At 43.5% G+C, this 17,576-nt stretch overlaps 1 protein-coding gene across 1 annotated transcript in view; it reads left to right on the top strand.

Moving 5' to 3' along the window:
• MTMR12 (myotubularin related protein 12) overlaps positions 1-17,576 on the top strand; it is a 60,854-nt gene that overhangs the window by 26,264 nt on the left and 17,014 nt on the right. The window contains exons 8-11 of the mRNA XM_011980814.1: positions 6,869-6,944; positions 13,974-14,080; positions 14,725-14,849; positions 15,031-15,117. Of these exons, the coding sequence (XP_011836204.1) occupies positions 6,869-6,944; positions 13,974-14,080; positions 14,725-14,849; positions 15,031-15,117 (395 nt within the window). The remainder of the gene's footprint in view (positions 1-6,868; positions 6,945-13,973; positions 14,081-14,724; positions 14,850-15,030; positions 15,118-17,576) is intronic.

The raw sequence follows: 17,576 nt of genomic DNA, 5'->3' as shown, positions 1-17,576 counted from the left end.
TTCACGCCATTCTCCTGCGTCAGCCTCCCGAGTAGCTGAGACTACAGGCGCCCACCACCACGCCCGGCTAATTTTTTGTATTTTTAGTAGAGACGGGGATCCACCCACCTTGGCCTCCCGAAGTGTTGAGATTGCAGGCGTGAGCCACCGTGCCCTACCTTTTTTTTTTTTTCGGAGATGGAGTCTCGCTCTGTCACTCAGGCTGGGGTGCAGTGGCGCAATCTCAGCCCACTGCAAGCTCTGTCTCCCGGGTTCACGCCATTCTCCTGCCTCTGCTTTCTGAGTAGCTGGGACTACAGGCGCCTGCCACCACGCCTGGCTAATTTTTTGTATTTTTGGTAGAGACAGGTTTTCACCCTATTAGCCAGGATGGTCTCGATCTCCTGACCTCGTGATCCACCCTCCTCGGCCTCCCAAGGTGCCAGGATTACAGGCGTGAGCCATTGCACCCGGCCTTTTTCTTCCCTTTTATTGAGCACTTCTTTTATTCATTCAACAAAAATTTTTGAGTGCCTACCATGTGCTTGGCAGTGTCCTAGCTATTAGAGATGGCAGCAATCAACAGGGCACCTGAAAACCTCTGCCCTCCTGGAGCTATCATTCTGGAGGGAGGAAGATGATGGTAGAATAAAGAAGTAAATTATAACATGTTAAAAGATAAGTGCTGTGGAGAAAAACAGATCCAGCACTTGGTTAGGGAGTGCTGGAGGTGATGATGGGAGGGTCAGTCAGGAAGGTTTTGCATGGTGGGAGTAAGGTTTTGCGTGGTAGCTTGTGAGCATAGGAAAGTGAAGGAAGTGAAAGGCTGAGTCAGAGGACACCTGAGGGAGGAGCATTCCAAGTTGAGGGAGGAGCATTCCAAGTGAAGGGAGGAATAAGGGCAAAGGCCTGTGTGAGGAACAGCAAGTAGCCCAGGGGTGGAAGAGGAGCAAGCAAAGGAGAGGAGTGGGAGATAATGGGTCCAGAGACTTTGTTGGGAGGACAGTGAGAGGGAGGCTGAGCAGAGGCAGATATGATCTGACCTACATTTTTTGTTTGTTTGTTTGTTTGTTTTTAAGACTAGAGTCTCGCTCTGTCACCCAGGCTGAAGTGCAGTGGCGTGATCTCGGCTCACCGCAACCTCTGCCTCCTGGGTTCAAGTGATTCTCCTGCCTCAGCCTCTTGAGTAGCTGAGATTACAGGCACCTGCCACCATGCCCCGTTAATTTTTGTATTTTTAGTAGAGACGGGGTTTCACCATGTTGGCCAGGCTGATCTTGAACTCCTGACTTCAACTGATCTGCCTGCCTCGGCCTCCCAAAGTGCTGGGATTACACGTGTGAGCCACCGCGCCTGGCTGACCTACATTTTTAAAGCATGACTGTATAATCTGTTTTCAGAAGCTTGAATATTATCATTTTGGAACATCCTAACACCCTATTAACAGATTCATACAACTTTGTATTTTTGTGGAGCTCTTTGTATCATGGTTCTGATAGGCCTCTTCAGTAATCAGTTTTGATTTTGATCATTCTCAATATTTACAAGGTTGCTGCCACTGGCCCCCCTCACCGCTGCCCTGCAGTCCCTTCACAGTGTGAACTGTGGTGATGGTGGGGAAGGGCCTGCCAGGGTCCTGACCCCCACCAAGGACCTCATTATCAGCCACACCCTGTTCTTTTCTCTTTGCCGGTTTTAAAGCTTGAAAGGATAAAGCTAACCCTTGCTCAGAAAGAAGTTAGAAACCCCTGCTCCTAGGAGATAATAGTTTGTAATAAGATATTGATACTAACATAAGTTCCCAGAATTGTTTTTAAAAAACATCCTGCCACATACTAATTAGTTGGCATTTGCATAGGTGTTAGCATGTTAGAAATATACAGGAAAAGCTCTGTGATTTGTTTCCCCCTGGACCACTGTAGTGTCTGCTCCATGGTGTCCCCCATCCACTGGTGCCCCAGCATCCATTCTCCATGTTGCATGCCAAGCAGGCTACTCCACACACCTCTCATGGCACTTGTCCCCAGCTTCAGTGGCTTCCTGCTGTTCTTGGTATAGAACAGAGCCCTCAACAAGCACTCTCAAGGCCCCTCATGGTTTGACTGCAGCTTTGTGTCCCACCCCTCTGGCCATACTGACCTCCCTGCCACAGGTCTTGCCCACAGGCTCCTGTCTGGAAGTCCTTTTTGCTTCTAGCTGCACAAGTATAATTAACTCCACTTCATCAGTTGGATCTTACCCCAGCTACCGCTTTTTTTTTTTTTGGGGGGGGAGACTGAGTCTCACTCTGTCACCCAGGCTGGAGTACAGTGGTATAATCTCGGCTCACTGCAACCTCCGCTTCCCAGGTTCAAGCGATTCTCCTGCCTCAGCCTCCTGAGTATCTGGGATTATAGGCGTGTGCCACCATGCCCAGCTAATTTTTGTATTTTTAGTAGAGATGGGGTTTCATCATGTTGGCCAGGCTGGTTTTGAACTCCTGACCTCAAGTGATCTGCCCGCCTCAGCCTCCCAAAGTGCTGGGATTACAGGCTTGAGCCACTGTGCCCAGCCCCAGGTACCACTTTCTTTGTGAGCTTTCCCAAGACTAAGTCAGATGTCCTTCTGAGTTTTCATTGCTCTGTCTGCCCCTCTTCACAGCACTCCCTGCAATGGCAAGTTTGTTGTTATTTTGTATCATTTGGTTAATGTGAGTTTCTGCAGCCTACAGCTCTGTGAAGTTAAAGGATGCTTTTTTTGCACATTGTTATATCCTCAGTACCCAGCACGGTGGCTGGCTTCTAAGAGGAGCTCAATAAATAGGAGAAAGAAGGAAAAGCCCTCTTTGTGTTTAGAGGGGGACCTGCAGTCAGTCTGGGTAAGAACAAGGAACTATCTACTTCACTTTCCCACAAGGTCAGAGCTGGCTATTTCGGTGCCACAGGTGTCTTCTCTTTCTCATTCTTCTCCTAACCTTTCTCTCATCCCACTTCCCTGTAAACGCATAGGATGGTATGTGGCCTTGTGGAGTGTGTACCACACAGAGGGACCTAGGAAGTGTTTGCAGACACAGGAAGACATTGCTGTTCTGGGAGGTTGTGCCTGAGTAGATACACAACTTTCCATGAGTAAAGTCATCTTGTATTTGCAGGGACTGTTTACTTTGTGTTCGAAACTCATCTTAATGACTGAAATGACTGCTTTCCAAGGAGGGAGGATTAATTGCTTTATCCAATGGGAATCTCACAGTGGGGACTCCATGGAATCCACCTGGAATTAAGTAGTCAGGAGAGGACACCTTCCACACCCCTCACTGACTGCAGGATTCTTCGTTTCTGTACAGCCTTCTCTGCTGGGTGATGAATGGGATATTTGCCAATACATTTGGTTCTTTTTTTTTTTTTTTGGTGAAAGACTATCTGTAAGAAAACCAACCACTGAACTAATAGTTTAAAATATTCAACCTCACTAGTTGGGGAAGACATGGACATTTTTTTAACACCATGGGGCCCCAGTCCAGCTTTGTAGCATGAGCCACTGAGGAAGGAGCTCAGGATCTGGTTTGAACAACTGCACAGTTGACTGTCCTGAAAAGGTTGAGAAACAGTGGCCTGTTTGTAAGTTACCATCTAGAGCAGTGTGTCTCCGTTTAATGTGTATCTAATCACTGGAGGCTCCTGTCTAATATTCAGAATCTGACTCAGTAGGTTGAGGGAGGCTGGAGCGTCTGCAGTCCTCATCAGCTTCCAGGTCATGCTGCTGAAACTATGAGTAGCAGGATCTTCTGGAACAAACAGTGTTCATCCCAACTGCTTACCTGGAGAGCTTTTAAGCTTCTGATTTAATAGTTCTTGGATGGAGCCTGGACATTGGTAATCTTTTAATCTTCCCACTTGATTTGAATGAGCAGCCTGAGTTTTAAGAGCAGTTGATCTGTGGAGAGGTTTTTACTTCAGTGACTACACCTGAAAAAGGGATGCCTTACCAGTCACCCATTCAGGCAGACTTACAATAAATATTTCAAGTGCTTCAGAACTTCAGAAGGCAAACATTCTTCACAGTTTTGATGGTTTGAAGTGTCTTAGTGACCATTAGTTCCCAAACCTGGTTTTCCATCACAATCTTATTGGAACTTTTTCTTCATTAATTACCTTTAAGATTTCTTGGTTTTGGATTTTTTTTTTGAGACAAGGTCTCGCTGTGTCACCCAGGCTGGAGTGTAGTAGCACAATCTCTCCTCACTGTAACCTCTGCCCCCTGGGCTCAAGTGATTCTCCCGCCTCAGTCTCCTTAGTAGCTGGGACCATAGGTGCCCTCCACTATGCCCGGCTCAATTTTTTATATTTTATATGACTATAAAAAATTTATATCTATATTTTATTTATATTTGTATTTTTATATTTTTAGTAGTGAGGGAGGTTTTGCCATGTTACCTAGGCTGGTCTTGAACTCCTCAACTCAGGTGATCCACATTCTGGGATTACAATGTGAGCTACTATGCATGCCCAGCCCAAGGTTTTTTTTTTTGAGACAGAGTTTTGCTCTGTTGCCCACGCTAGAGTGCAGTGGCACAATCTTGGCTCACCGCAACCTCCATCTCCTGGGTTTGAGCGATTCTTCTGCCTCAGCCTCTCAAATAGCTGGGATTACAGGCGCCCACCACCATGCCCAGCCAATTTTGTATTTTTAGTAGAAACGAGGTTTCACCATCTTGGCCAGGCTGGTCTCAAACTCCTCACCTCGTGATCCACCCACCTCAGCCTCCCAAAGTGCTGGGATTACAGGCGTGAGCCACCACACCCAGCTGATTTTTTTTAAATGCAAAATTTCAAGCACTATAAAAGGAAAGAAGATATGATGAATTCCTATTTACCCTAAAGTACCCAGATTCAACCGTATCAACTGATGGCCAATTTTGTTTTCTCTATACCCCCACCTCCTTCACCTTCTCTTGGATTATCTTGTTTTAATTTTTTAAAGACAGGGTCACCCAGGCTTAAGTGCAGTGGCACAGTGATGGCTCATTGCAGCCTTGAATTCCTGGAGGCTCAAGTGATCCTCCCAAGTAGCTGGGACTACACGTATGTGCCACCATGTCCAGCTAATTTTTTTTTTTTTTTTTTTGTGGAGGTGGGGTCTCACTATGTTGCCAAGGCTCGTCTCAAGCTCCTGGCCTCAAGCAGCCCTCCCACCTTGGCCCCCAAACTGTTGGGATTATAGGCGTGAGCCACCATGCCCAGCCAGGATTATTTTGAAATACATTCCAAAGTTTGTGGCATTTCATTCACAAATATTTCAGTATATATTTCTAAGAATTAAGGACTCTTTATAAATATAACCATAAGACCATTACCACACCTTTCAAATGTCCCATTAATTTTTTAATATCCAGTTACTGTTCAGATTTTCCCCAGTGTCTTACAATTTTTTTTTTTTGAGACAGAGTCTTGCTCTGTTGCCCAGGCTGGAGTGCAGTGGCGCGATCTCAGCTTACTGTAAGCCCCACCTCCCAGGTTTACACCGTTTTCCTGCCTCAGCCTCTGGAGTAGCTGGGTCTACAGGTGCCTGCCGCCACCCCCAGCTAATTTTTTGTATTTTTAGTAGAGACAGAGTTTCACCATGTTAGCCAGGATAGTCTCAATCTCCTGACCTCATGATCTGCCTGCCTTGGCCTCCCAAAGTGCTAGATTACAGGCGTGAGCCACTGTGTTCGGCCGTGTCTTACAGATGTTTAAACCATTTCTCTGTCATCTTTTTAATCTTTTTTAAAATTAATCAAGATTCAGTGAGATTGGTAGGTTTGGTAAATTGCTTCATCTGTAGATTTTCAAGTCGTCATATTTTTCTTGCAATGTGTTGAAGAAACTAGACTGATAGTTTTCCACACCTTAGGTTTTGATGATCACAGCCCCATGGTAATATTTATTTGTTGCTCCATCTCCTATGAACTGATCTACATCACACATGCAGCATGCATGCAAATGCCATTGATTATTTTCCATTGTAACTTAACACCATAAGCACCTTACTTCTTGTGAGTCTTTATTTCAAGCTTTTTGAGGGAAAGATGCTTACAGATTCTTACAGATTCACAGTGATAGAAACTTAGGCAGTTTTCTTATTAACAGAAACCTGCATCTGCTGCCTAAGAGATGATGTCCCCATGTAACTTTGATCTTTCATTCTGCCATGTCCTACTACTTAACAAGTTGGTTCTTTTTAGAGACTAAATTTTCTCCTATAGAAGTTGAAGTCCCACTGCTTGGGTTCAGGTCCCTGCATCACTGTATGCTAACTAGTTGTGTGACCAGGGGAGAGTCTTAGGAGCATTGTGTCTCAGTTTCTTTATCTGTAAGATGGAAATAATATTACATATCTCATAGAATTGTTGGGAGGATTAAATGGATAATGTTAAGTAATTAGAACAGTGGTTGGTACACAGTAGCACTTAAATGTTCTTGTCAGAGCACTTGATAAAATGTCTGGGCAGCAAACATCATAATTACTGTTTTTCCTATTAGTTTAACTGAAAACAACACAGATGCTTATTCGGCTACTATATGATGAGAATAATACTCCCAATTTCATAATTCTATGCTTTTAGGTATCGTATTTTCCTATCCCTTCATTTCTGAACAAGGAAACAGACCCAGAGAGGTAGAATAACTTACCTGGGGTTGTACAGAGTCACAAGCAGAGCCACAGTTTGGACTTAGATTCCCCACTGATTTGTCCAGAGTGCTTTATGCCACACCGAGAGCAGCAGTTCCTCTGAGCTGGTTCTCAACAGGGAAATATGGTCCTGTCTGCTTAACGCTCTGCTTGTATTCATCGTATTCATTGAAATTGAGCTTTCCTATTTTGTGAATTAAGTGTTGTAGTAAAACTTGATGACATTTCTTTTTTCTAGATTGCCAGCATACTTTGTTGTCCCCACCCCTCTTCCTGAAGAGAATGTGCAGCGCTTTCAAGGTCACGGCATACCAGTAAGTGCATCTGGGAACCCTAAGAGACGTGGGTCGTGCATTGGTGTATCCTGGCAAAAATGATCCTACTGAAAGCCCTTGGCTTTGGTTCTAGAGTTTGTTTTCAGTCCAAGAGCAATCCAAAAATATCTTAGGGACTCCCTAGAGGAGTCTCTTAAACGTGATTGGGACAGAGTTCTAAAGTTTTCACAAATGCACTTGAGTTTTTAGAAGAGACATTAATGGAGCTTTAAGAGGATCATAGATCTGTCTGGTGTTGAAAGCAAGCCTGGTTTAACACCTAAGTCATTTTGAACCTGAGCCAAACCACACCAAGGGTAGTAAGATTTAAGCTTCTTTTGGCCCACGCCATTAATCTTTGTTCGGGCATGGTGGTGTTTTCTCCCAGAGAAAACATGGAGTGCTTCTTAGTTTTCACAGAATTGAGTGGGATTGGAGCCATATTTAATGTGTCACTGATCAAAGAAAGCAAGACTCTGGCAGTCACTCCAGTTTCTAATTGGCAGTTGGGAATTGCCAGACCTGCAGGGTATTTAGTAAGGAATGAGAATTATAAATAAATGCTGTGCTGTGCGCACAGCTGGTTCACCAAAAGGGTCACTCCCATATGGGTGGAGGTATGGTTAAGCAGGGTCACATGCCCAGAAGCCCTTGGAGGCCACGCAGGTAATGAGTATGACCTTGCAGTGAACCAGAGGCCCTCTGCCTGGTCTAGGGGGACATCTCTTCAGTGCCAGCCAGTATGTGCGACATGGGAATATGAGCCAAGTGTTGCCAGATGTCCTGATTTTTCAGGAGAAGCCGTAGATAACAGATTCTTTTTTTTTTTTTAAACGAAGTTTCACTCCTGTTGCCCAGGCTGGAGTGCAGTGGCCCAATCTCCGCTCACTGCAGCCTCCGCCTCCCAAGTTCAAGCAGTTCTCCTGCCTCAATTCTCCTGCTTAACACTCTGCTTGTATTCTTCGTATTCATTGAAATTGAGCTTTCATATATTATGAATTAAGTGTTGTACTAAAACTTGATGACATTTCTTTCTTCTAGATCGTCAGCATACTTTGTTGCTGTAATCCCCAAGTAGCTGGGATTACTGGCGCCCACCACTAGGCCTGGCTAATTTTTTGTGTTTTTAGTAGAGACAGGGTTTCGCCGTGTTTACCAGGCTGGTCTCGAACTCCGGGCCTCAGGTGATCTGCCTGCCTCAGCATCCCAAAGTGCTGGGATTATAGGCGTGAGCCACCACGCCTTGCCTAGGTGCAGATTTTAATGAATATATGCCACTGATTCAGATGTTTAAAAGCATGTTTTTGGGCCAGAGTTGGTCACAATGAATAAAATTCATAATTTTTGGTTCTTTATTAAGGACATTCTCAAGTGAAACTTGTTTTCTGCTGGTGTGGCAGTAAAGAATACAGTGAGCATCAGTACAGTTGAGTGGCCCTGCCTTGATTGGTACTCTCACCAGCAATTTTACCACCACTGCTTTTGTACCATCAGTGCAAAAGTCACCATGGTACATATGACAAAATTATATCTTAGTAGTATTATGAAAATATCTGTGGCCTCTCAAACCACCTGATAGGATCTTGAGACCTCCCAGGGTAGTGTGTACTACACTTTGAAAACAAATGCGTTAGAGGAATGAAAATAAGAGTCTCTATCTTTCAGTCTTTCATAGAGGGATCTAGAAAAGACAGTTTGCTTGCTGGGCAAGGTGGCTCATGCCTGTAATCCCAGCACTTTGGGAGGTCGAGGTGGGCAGATCACGAGGTCAGGAGATTGAGACCAGCCTGGCTAATACAGCGAAACCCCGTCTCTACTGAAAATATAAAAAAAATTAGCCGAGCGTGGTGGCGGGCATCTGTAGTCCCAGCTACTCGGGAGGCTGAGGCAGGAGAATGGTGTGAACCCGGGAGCTGGAGGTTGCAGTGAGCCGAGATCACGCCACTGCACTCCAGCCTGGGCGACAGAGCGAGACTCCATCTCAAAAAGAAAAAAAAGAAAAGAGGGTATGCTCTGTGGGAAGAAACAGAGGTGAATTGTTCACATATGTAAGAATAGGCTGCTTCTCCATCCCTGCAGTGTGTGAAATGTAGATGTTCTGCGTTCTAGTGAGGCCTTGGGCCTGAGAAGTAGCAAGTGTTCTGATAAGATTTGAGTGAGGAGCCTGAGGCATTACTTTGAAAGAAACTGTGGCATGTACAGGGCACAGTGACTCACGCCTATAATCGCAGCACTTTGGGAGGCCAAAGCAGGCAGATTGCTTGAACGCAGGAGTTTGAGACCAGCCTGGGCGACAGAGTGAGACTCCGTCTCAAAAAAAAAAAAAAAAAAAATTAGTCTGGTAAGGTGTCACATGCCCATAGTCCCAACTACTCTGGAGACTGAGGTGGGAGGATCCCTTGAGCCAGGAGTTCGAAGCTGCAGTGAACTGTGATCGTTCCACTGCACTCTAGCCTGGGCAACAGAGTAAGACTCTGTCTCAAAAAGAAAAGAAAAGAAACTGTGAGAAGGTGTTCTGATTCCATTAGTTATTCCTATATTTATACGTCCCAAAAGTTACAGTGGAGTTTGTGTGAATGGACAGCAAAAAAGTATTACACAAGATGGAATTTGTACATCTACCCAGAAAACATAGAGCCCCCAATCTCTCTCTTTCTCCCTCTCTTTTCTTTTAACATAAAATTTTCATTTGACTGGAACATGAAGATCACCAGAAATGGTCTTAAGCAAATAAAAAGGTAATTTATTTTATATTTGGAATGGGTGAAATTACCTACCTTAACCTAGAATACCCAATCCTTTTAAATGTACACAGTACCTCTTTAGCCTCTTGTTTTTAGTTTTGTTTAAGACACGGTTTCTCAACCTAGGCACTATTGATATTTTAGGCCAGATAATTCTTTGTTGTGGGGGCCATTAAATTCTTTGTTGTGGGGGCCATTATTGTAGAATATATAGCATCAGTACTGCCAGTAGCGTTTTCTGAGGTGCCAGTAGCACCCCTGTCCTGTGAGTTGTGACAACCAACAAATATGTTCAGACATTGCCAAATGTCCCCCCTTGTGGGTGGGGTGGGGGGCACAAAATGCAGGTTGAAAACCCCTGCTTTAGGTGATCTGGACTGTTTTCTGTTTAGCATATGTCTCCTCTGACTCTTAAGAGACTTACAGAAAATGTGACAACTAGGTAATGTGAGTGTCTGTAAGCCCCTCTGTGGCTTGGTCTTTACCTGTTCTTCTTTCTGTCATTCCTATTGAACCTACTCGTATTTACACTTATTCTCCATGCTTATTTTTGTTGTTAAGCAGATAAGAACATCCAACTATTTTCTCTTAAACCATATGTTTAAGAGATTTGCAAAAACACAAAACAATGCCGTTTATCTTCCTATGTGTTTTTGGTTGGAAAATGTTATTTACAGTAACAGGTAATTGGTAATTACTGTTTTAAAATGAATTAGTATTTTAAAAGTTTCTCAGTTTTAATTTCTAATGTGGTAAATATCAATACCTATAGCTTATGTAGACACAAGCTCTTCAGGGTCCTCCATAATTTTTAAGAACATAAAGGGGTCTATGACCAAAAAGTTTGAGAACCACTGATCTGCAAGATTGCACGTACATATATTTTCTCTAGGACCTGGCATATAAGCACTCAAATCAATAGTAACAGGTAATTTGCAGTAGGTGCATAGGAAGCTAAGATTGAAGAGATAGTTTGGGGCTAGATTATGAATGATCGATCTTTCGTTCACAGAATCTTTAAAAATTGTGGTAAAATACACGTAACATAAAATTTCCCATAGTGACATTTAGTATATTCTCAATGTGTTGCAACCATTACCACAGTCTGTTCCAGAACATTTCCACGTCTCCATGCTGTCTACCCTGGCTTTTCACCCAGTCTATTCTTTCCTGCCTTCACTTCTTTTCAGGGAAGACCTGTGTAATTTGTCAGTTTATTCATGTCCTTGCTGCTATTCTAAAGGCTTTGGCTGCTGTTCTTCAACCCTGAGTATCATATTTTTTTTTCCTCTGGGGCAAATGAACATTGCTATGGATTATTCAGACCAAACAGCAAACTGTGCTTAACGGGACCTGTGAAAACCACTGGTGATGCTTTGTCTTGCCCAGCAGTATGCTATTTAACTGCTTTTGGTTCCTGTATCATTGTTCTCTGCGTGAACAGGTTTTCATCCTCTTTAAGTTTTTTGTATCATTCTTAACTTCCAGTGACGACCTTTCCCCTAGTCCAGCGGGATCCAGGACAGCGACAAGAACTCCCTCAGCTTCCTTCTATTCAGCCTCCTGTTGTTACTCTCTGGGCTTCTGTTTCCTTCATACAGAATCCGGGTATCTGTCTGGGCTCTTGATTGCCTCGTTTGGAGCCCAGTTCCATTGGCCTTCCCTCTTCCATGGTTGCCTTTCCCAAGTCTGTTCTGCTGTGTCTGTTCTTGAAGACATCCTTCTGTCTCCCTTAACCTGAGGCACTTCCGTAGTAATCAAGGGGCTGTCTTGTTCTGCCTGTACTGCCAAGCATATTTAAGGAGTCTATACTTGTTTTCGCTACCATTTTGTCTTGCAACATGACTTCTACTCCCCACACACTGTGGACATTTCCCTCCCAGAAGTCCTTATGCAGTGTGCAGCCCCAGTCCCCCACATGACTGCAGTGTTTGACTCCCATGACATTGTCTTTTAAGTTCCTGCCCTGGCTTCGGAAACACTATACTCCCTTGGCCTGCTGACCTCCTTCATGGTCCTTCACTGCTTGCTTACGCTGCCTTCTGCCTCAGATTGTAGATGTTCCCTTAAAGCTCTGTTTTTGACTCTATTAAGAGAGGGACCAAATGTCCCTCTCTTAAAATGTACCAAATAATGAGTATTCCTTTTTTTATAAAAACAAATAAGATTAACAAACTGTGATTCTTGTCTGTGAAGTCACTCATACTAAGAATTCTGGCCCTCACTGTTACCAGAGAGAAATTGCAGCAATAGAAGATTTTTTGCTAAATTTCTGTGAGAAGCCTCTCTGACCAGGAACTTTGCTTGTTTCTATTTACTGTTTCACGCAGATAGTAGTAAGGGAGTTGGCCCTTCACGCCTCAGATGAAATGAGACAGTTATGATTGGAAGTTATTACATGTGCCCCAGATGGAAAATGAGTTATAGTTGGAGATCACCAAGGGACTATGCTTTCTGCCCCTTCTGCTCCAGAAAAGGAGATAAAAAGGGTTAAGAACACTTAGTTTCTTAGGACTCACTATCCAGTCATGGCTAAGAGTATCTCCCCTTTATCCAAGTGAGCTGTGCTAACTAAGGGGGGCACAATGGCCTGGGCACCAAAATTTTACCACCTTAGGCATAGAGCTGAAAACTGGTGATTTCTGCATATCACTTAGCATGGCATTGAGAAAGGGAATACACGAGCAGCAAAGGGCCCTTTGATTATCTTATGTTCTAACACTTCCGCCTCATCATGAATCTTCAAGTATGGCTTGGCCCCAAGAGGGAAGTTGTTGCTGTTTTCAGTAGTTCCTAAAGCAGTTCTGTGTCGCTCTGTCCTTGCTCTCTGGGTGGGCTCATCATCACCCCCACTACAGCAGGCCATCAGCTCCCATGTCTAGAGCTCTAGGCCTGTTTTCCTCTCATTTTAGGGGCCTCCTGAATATCTACACATGGAGGTCCTGTTGGTACTAGACAACCAATATGTGCTGATTCCATCACCTTCCCTGGAAATCCCAAACCAGTTTCCCTTTGTGATTTTCTAAGTGCAGTGCACAATATCACCTGGATTGTTTTGCTGATCTCTAACTCTTGGTCTAGGCCACTGCTAGCATATCCAATGCGTGGTTTATACCTGGCAGATGAATGGCAAAAAGGTGTCGCCTTTGGGCAGCTGAATTATAAAATGTCTTTCTTTCCTCCAGGTTTACCTTTGAGCCCAGGCCAGTGGCTTGCTCAGCAAAGCAAGGGCTGGACCTTAGCCACCCTCAAGCACTTAGCTGGGCCTTTAAGCAGGACTCAAAGTCCACAACTGTACTCACCTGTCCAACCAGTCTGTCTGGCTTCTCCAATCTAGGCTCCACTGGCAGATTACTTTGCCCCAAGATCCGTTCTAATCTCCTTTTGTTCCTGAAAAACAAAGAAACAAAACCCCCCACTGTATCCTGAAAAAAGCCTGAGCACCTTAACCTGTTGCCAAAGCAGAAGAAAGCCTAAACGGCCTCGCCTGCCACTCTTGGTCACTCATGTGACGTCTTTCTCCTTGCCTTGTTTGTGGTTTCCTTGAAATTTCTTTCTTCTGTTATATAATACATTGTACCTTCTTTTTTATTCCTAAGCTTATTTCCCTTTTGAAACTAAGCTCTGAAGGAAGACACAGTATCTTAGTATCTTTGTGCCCTCCCGCAACCTAATGTAGTGCCTTGCATGTCGCAAGTCTTGAATTCAGTTATGTCAAATAGCCAACATTCCATTCTTCCTCGTGTGGATTTTCTCTAATGAGAGTTGCCCCCTTTTTGCCATCCGTATACAACACAGCCTTTAGAGTCACACTGTGGCTACTTTCTGTACAACTTGGGAAAGTTCTTCCATCTCTCCAAGCCTCAGTTTCTTGCTGTTAAGGGGGATAAATAATTATACCTATCACAGAGAGTTACTATAACAATTAAATGAGTTAATTCATGTAAAATACCTGACATGTAATAAGCTGCACTTGAATGATAGCTACTATCCTAATAATAATAATAATGTTGTTGTCATCATCTGGGTTACCAGCTGATGATAAGTCAAAAGGTATATGTTAGACCGTAAGTCTGTGTCTGACTACCTAGACCTGTTTATTTTTTAAAACTAAATCATTCTTTTTGGTTGTGGCTAAATACTCCCAGGCTTAATAAAGTTGAGTATGTCCAGCCATTTCATACTGAAGTTACAAATTTCCATGTATGCATTTAAATGCTAAGCTTAAGTGTCCCCTGTTGGGTTGTGTTTATTATATCTGGTAAATCTTTATTTGTTTCTACAGATATGGTGTTGGTCCTGCCACAATGGAAGTGCCCTTTTGAAAATGTCAGCACTGCCCAAAGAACAGGATGATGGCATTTTACAAATCCAAAAGAGCTTCTTAGATGGGTCAGTACTAGTTCTACATTTTGTTCTTGTTCAGTTCTTATTTTCCAAGAAGCAGGGAACAGATCTTAGTAGTATGTCTATTTCTATTTACCTACTGGTAGCTTAGTGCTAGGGGAATACAACTTACAGTGATCATTTTGAGTTAATTTGAAAGGAGTCAGTATAACATAATAGTTAAGAATGTCACCTGCGTTGTTTTTAGAGGTGCACGCTAAAGTCTTCAGCAGGGAAGTGACATGATGTCTGTAATGTTAACAATTGTCAAATTTAGGTCATGGTACATGTCTCTATACTATTCTACTTTCTGCATGTTTCAAATTAAAAACAAAAAACCAAAAAAACCCAAAGTAGATGAATTAAAAAAAAAAAAAGAAGGAATAGACTCAGAGTTACATTGCCTTGGTCCAGATCATGGCTCTCTCAGTTTATAAATTGGATAATCTTGGGCCGGGCAGTTTTACTCTATGCACCTCCATTTCCACACCCATTGACTGGGAACAGGAGTCCCGCAGCAATTGCCTGGTAGGTGAAGATTAAATGGAAGAATGCCTACTGAGTCCTTAACACAGATTGTGGCACATAGTAAATCCTTAGGCAAAATTTGTGTTTGCTCTTCTAATCTCATATTCCTTTTTGATACCTAGAGTTTACAAGACCATCCACAGGCCACCCTATGAAATTGTTAAAACAGAAGACCTGTCAAGCAACTTCCTATCCCTGCAGGAAATCCAGACTGCATACTCTAAATTTAAACAGCTATTTCTGATAGGTGAGAAGAATACTGAGCAAAAACTTTTGTGTCATGGGGAAAGACATGCCAGGCAGATCAGGTGAAAGTTGGTGCCTTTTCCCTGGGTTCCTTAAGGTAGTATGCAGAGCCCAGGGCTGCGATGTCATGGAGCCCGGGGTCTGGCTGCCTTTACCACGCTTCCCTCCTCATCTCTCTCCAGGCTTTCCCCCACTGCCTCCTTATTGTGGCAGTGATAACACGGCCACCCTCCTCTTCTCCCCTTCCTCAGCATACCAGTTGCCCAGTGGTGAGCATTTTGGTTTCTTCCTTTAAAAGTTTTTTATCTATGTAGCATTTATATTTGTTGACTTGCAGTGATTTATAAAGTGAATAATGTTCATTTTCCTGTGTAGACTTTTTCCCAAAGTGGAAATGCTTTAATTTTTCCCCCTGATTGGGAATATACAGTTTCTAACAATATTAAAAGTTTTATCAAAAGTGTACAAAATAGAAAATGAAATATGTCCATCCCAGCTACCCCCATTTTCCTGCCCAGGCTGCCTACTGGTGCCTCATATTTAACACTGCTCAGTCACTCATTCATTCTCTTCATTCTAGAATGAGACTTTACGCTCTGAGATTTGTCATGCCTATAGGTAACTTTTCCTAACTTGGACATTTTTTTTTTCTTTTTTTTTCTTTGAGACAGGGTCTCACCTCTGTCATCCAGACTGGAGTGCAATGGCATGATCACTGCTCACTGCAACCTTAAAACTCCCAGGCTCAAGTGATCCTCCCACCTCTACCTCCCAAGTAGATGGGATTACAGGCACATGCCTCCTCACCTGGCTAATTTTTGTATTTTTTGTGGAGACAGAGTCCCATAATGTTGCCCAGACTGATGTTGAACTCCGGGGCTCAAGCTATCCTCCACTTTGGCCTCGCAAAGTGCTGGGATTATAGGCACGAGCCACTGCCTGGACTAACTTGGACTTTTTAGCCTAGCAAATGCTTAACTATTTTGGGATTCATTCCGTGACATTTTTTGAGTTTCCATTGAACAAGGGGTGTTCAAAAAGTTCATGGAAAATGTATATTATGAAAAAAGTATGCATGAATTCCCAAACTTTTTTACCCCAAAATAACTCTACTAACTTATTATAATATGCCTGAGCAGGATCTGGTCTGAGGAGCTAAGAAGGGTAAGAAATTAGTTTGAAAACAGCCCCTATTAGAGCAACATGAATTCTGCTGAAATTGAAGCAAAAACAAATATTGAATTTATGGTGAAGCTTGGGTGGAAGAATGGTAGAATTATTGATGCTTTATGGAAAGTTTACGGAGACAATGCCCCAAAGAAATAAGCAGTTTACAAATGGACAACTCATTTTTAAGAAGGAGCAGATAATGTTGAAGATGAAGCCTGCAGCAGCAAACTGTCCACATCAATTTGCAAGGAAAAAATTAATCTTGTTTCTGCCCTAATTGAAGAGGACCAACAGTAGAAGAAACAATAGTCAATTCCATAGACATCTCAATTGGTTCAGCCTACACAATTCTGACTGAAAAGTTAAAGTTGATCAAACCTACTCACTGAGCGTAGTGGCTGATGCCTGTAATCCAGCACTTTGGGAGGCTGAGACGGGCGGATCACTTGAGTTCAGGAGTTTGAGACCAGCCTGACCAACATGGCGAAACCCCATCTCTGCTAAAAATACAAAAAGTAGCCGGGTGTACTGGCAGGTGCCTGTAATCCCAGCTACTTGGAGGGGCTGAGGCAGGAAAATGAACCTGGGAGGCAGAGGTTGCAGTGAGCCAAGATCATGCTACTGCTCTCCAGCCTGGGTAATAGAGCAAGACTCCATCTCAAACAAACAAACAAACAAACAAACCTTCTACTCAGTAGGTGCCAAAACCATTGTGCCCAGATTAGATTCAGATGAGAGCAGAGCTTTCAACAGAAATTTTAAACAAGTGGGATCAAAATCCTGAAGCATTTCTTTGAAGAATTGTTAACAGGAGAAGAAACATGGCTTTACCAGTACGATCCTGAAGACAAAGTACAATCAAAGCAATGGCTACTGAGAGGTGGAAGTGGTCCAGCCAGGGCAAAAGCAGATGGGTCAAGAGCAAAGGTCATGGCAACAGTTTTTTGTGATGCTCCAGCCATTTTGCTTGTTGACTTTCTGACCAAACCTCTCTGCTTATTAGGAGAGGATTTTGTTTTTTTTTTTGAGACAGATTCTCACTCTGTCGCCCAGGCTGGAGTGCAATGGTGTGATCTTGGCTCACTACAACCTCTGCCTCCTGGGTTCAAGTGATTCTTATGCCTCAGCCTCCTGAGTAGCTGTAATTACAGGGGTGCACCACCAGGCCCAGATAATATTTGTATTTTTAGTAGAGGCAGGGTTTCACCATGTTGTCCAGACTGGTCTTGAACTCCTTACCTCAAGTGACCTGCCTTCCTTGGCCTCCCAAAGTGCTGGGATTATAGGCATGAGCCACCGTGCCCAGCCATAAGAATGTTTTAAGAAAGTTGGCCAAAGCTTTAGTAGAAAAATGCCCAGGAAAACTTTGTCAGAGGGTCCTTGTGTACTGCTCATTCCTCCTATCAAACAAGGGCAATTTTGCAAGAGTTTTTTTGTCTTTTTTTTTTTTTGGAGACGGAGTCTTGCTCTGTCTCCCAGGCTGGAGTGCAGTGGCCGGATCTCAGCTCACTGCAAGCTCCGCCTCCCGGGTTCACGCCATTCTCCTGCCTCAGCCTCC

This window comes from Mandrillus leucophaeus, unplaced genomic scaffold (assembly GCF_000951045.1).
Source record: "Mandrillus leucophaeus isolate KB7577 unplaced genomic scaffold, Mleu.le_1.0 Scaffold218, whole genome shotgun sequence".
In the NCBI taxonomy this organism is placed as follows: Eukaryota; Metazoa; Chordata; class Mammalia; order Primates; family Cercopithecidae; genus Mandrillus; species Mandrillus leucophaeus.
This window is presented reverse-complemented; position numbering and strand designations above follow the sequence as displayed.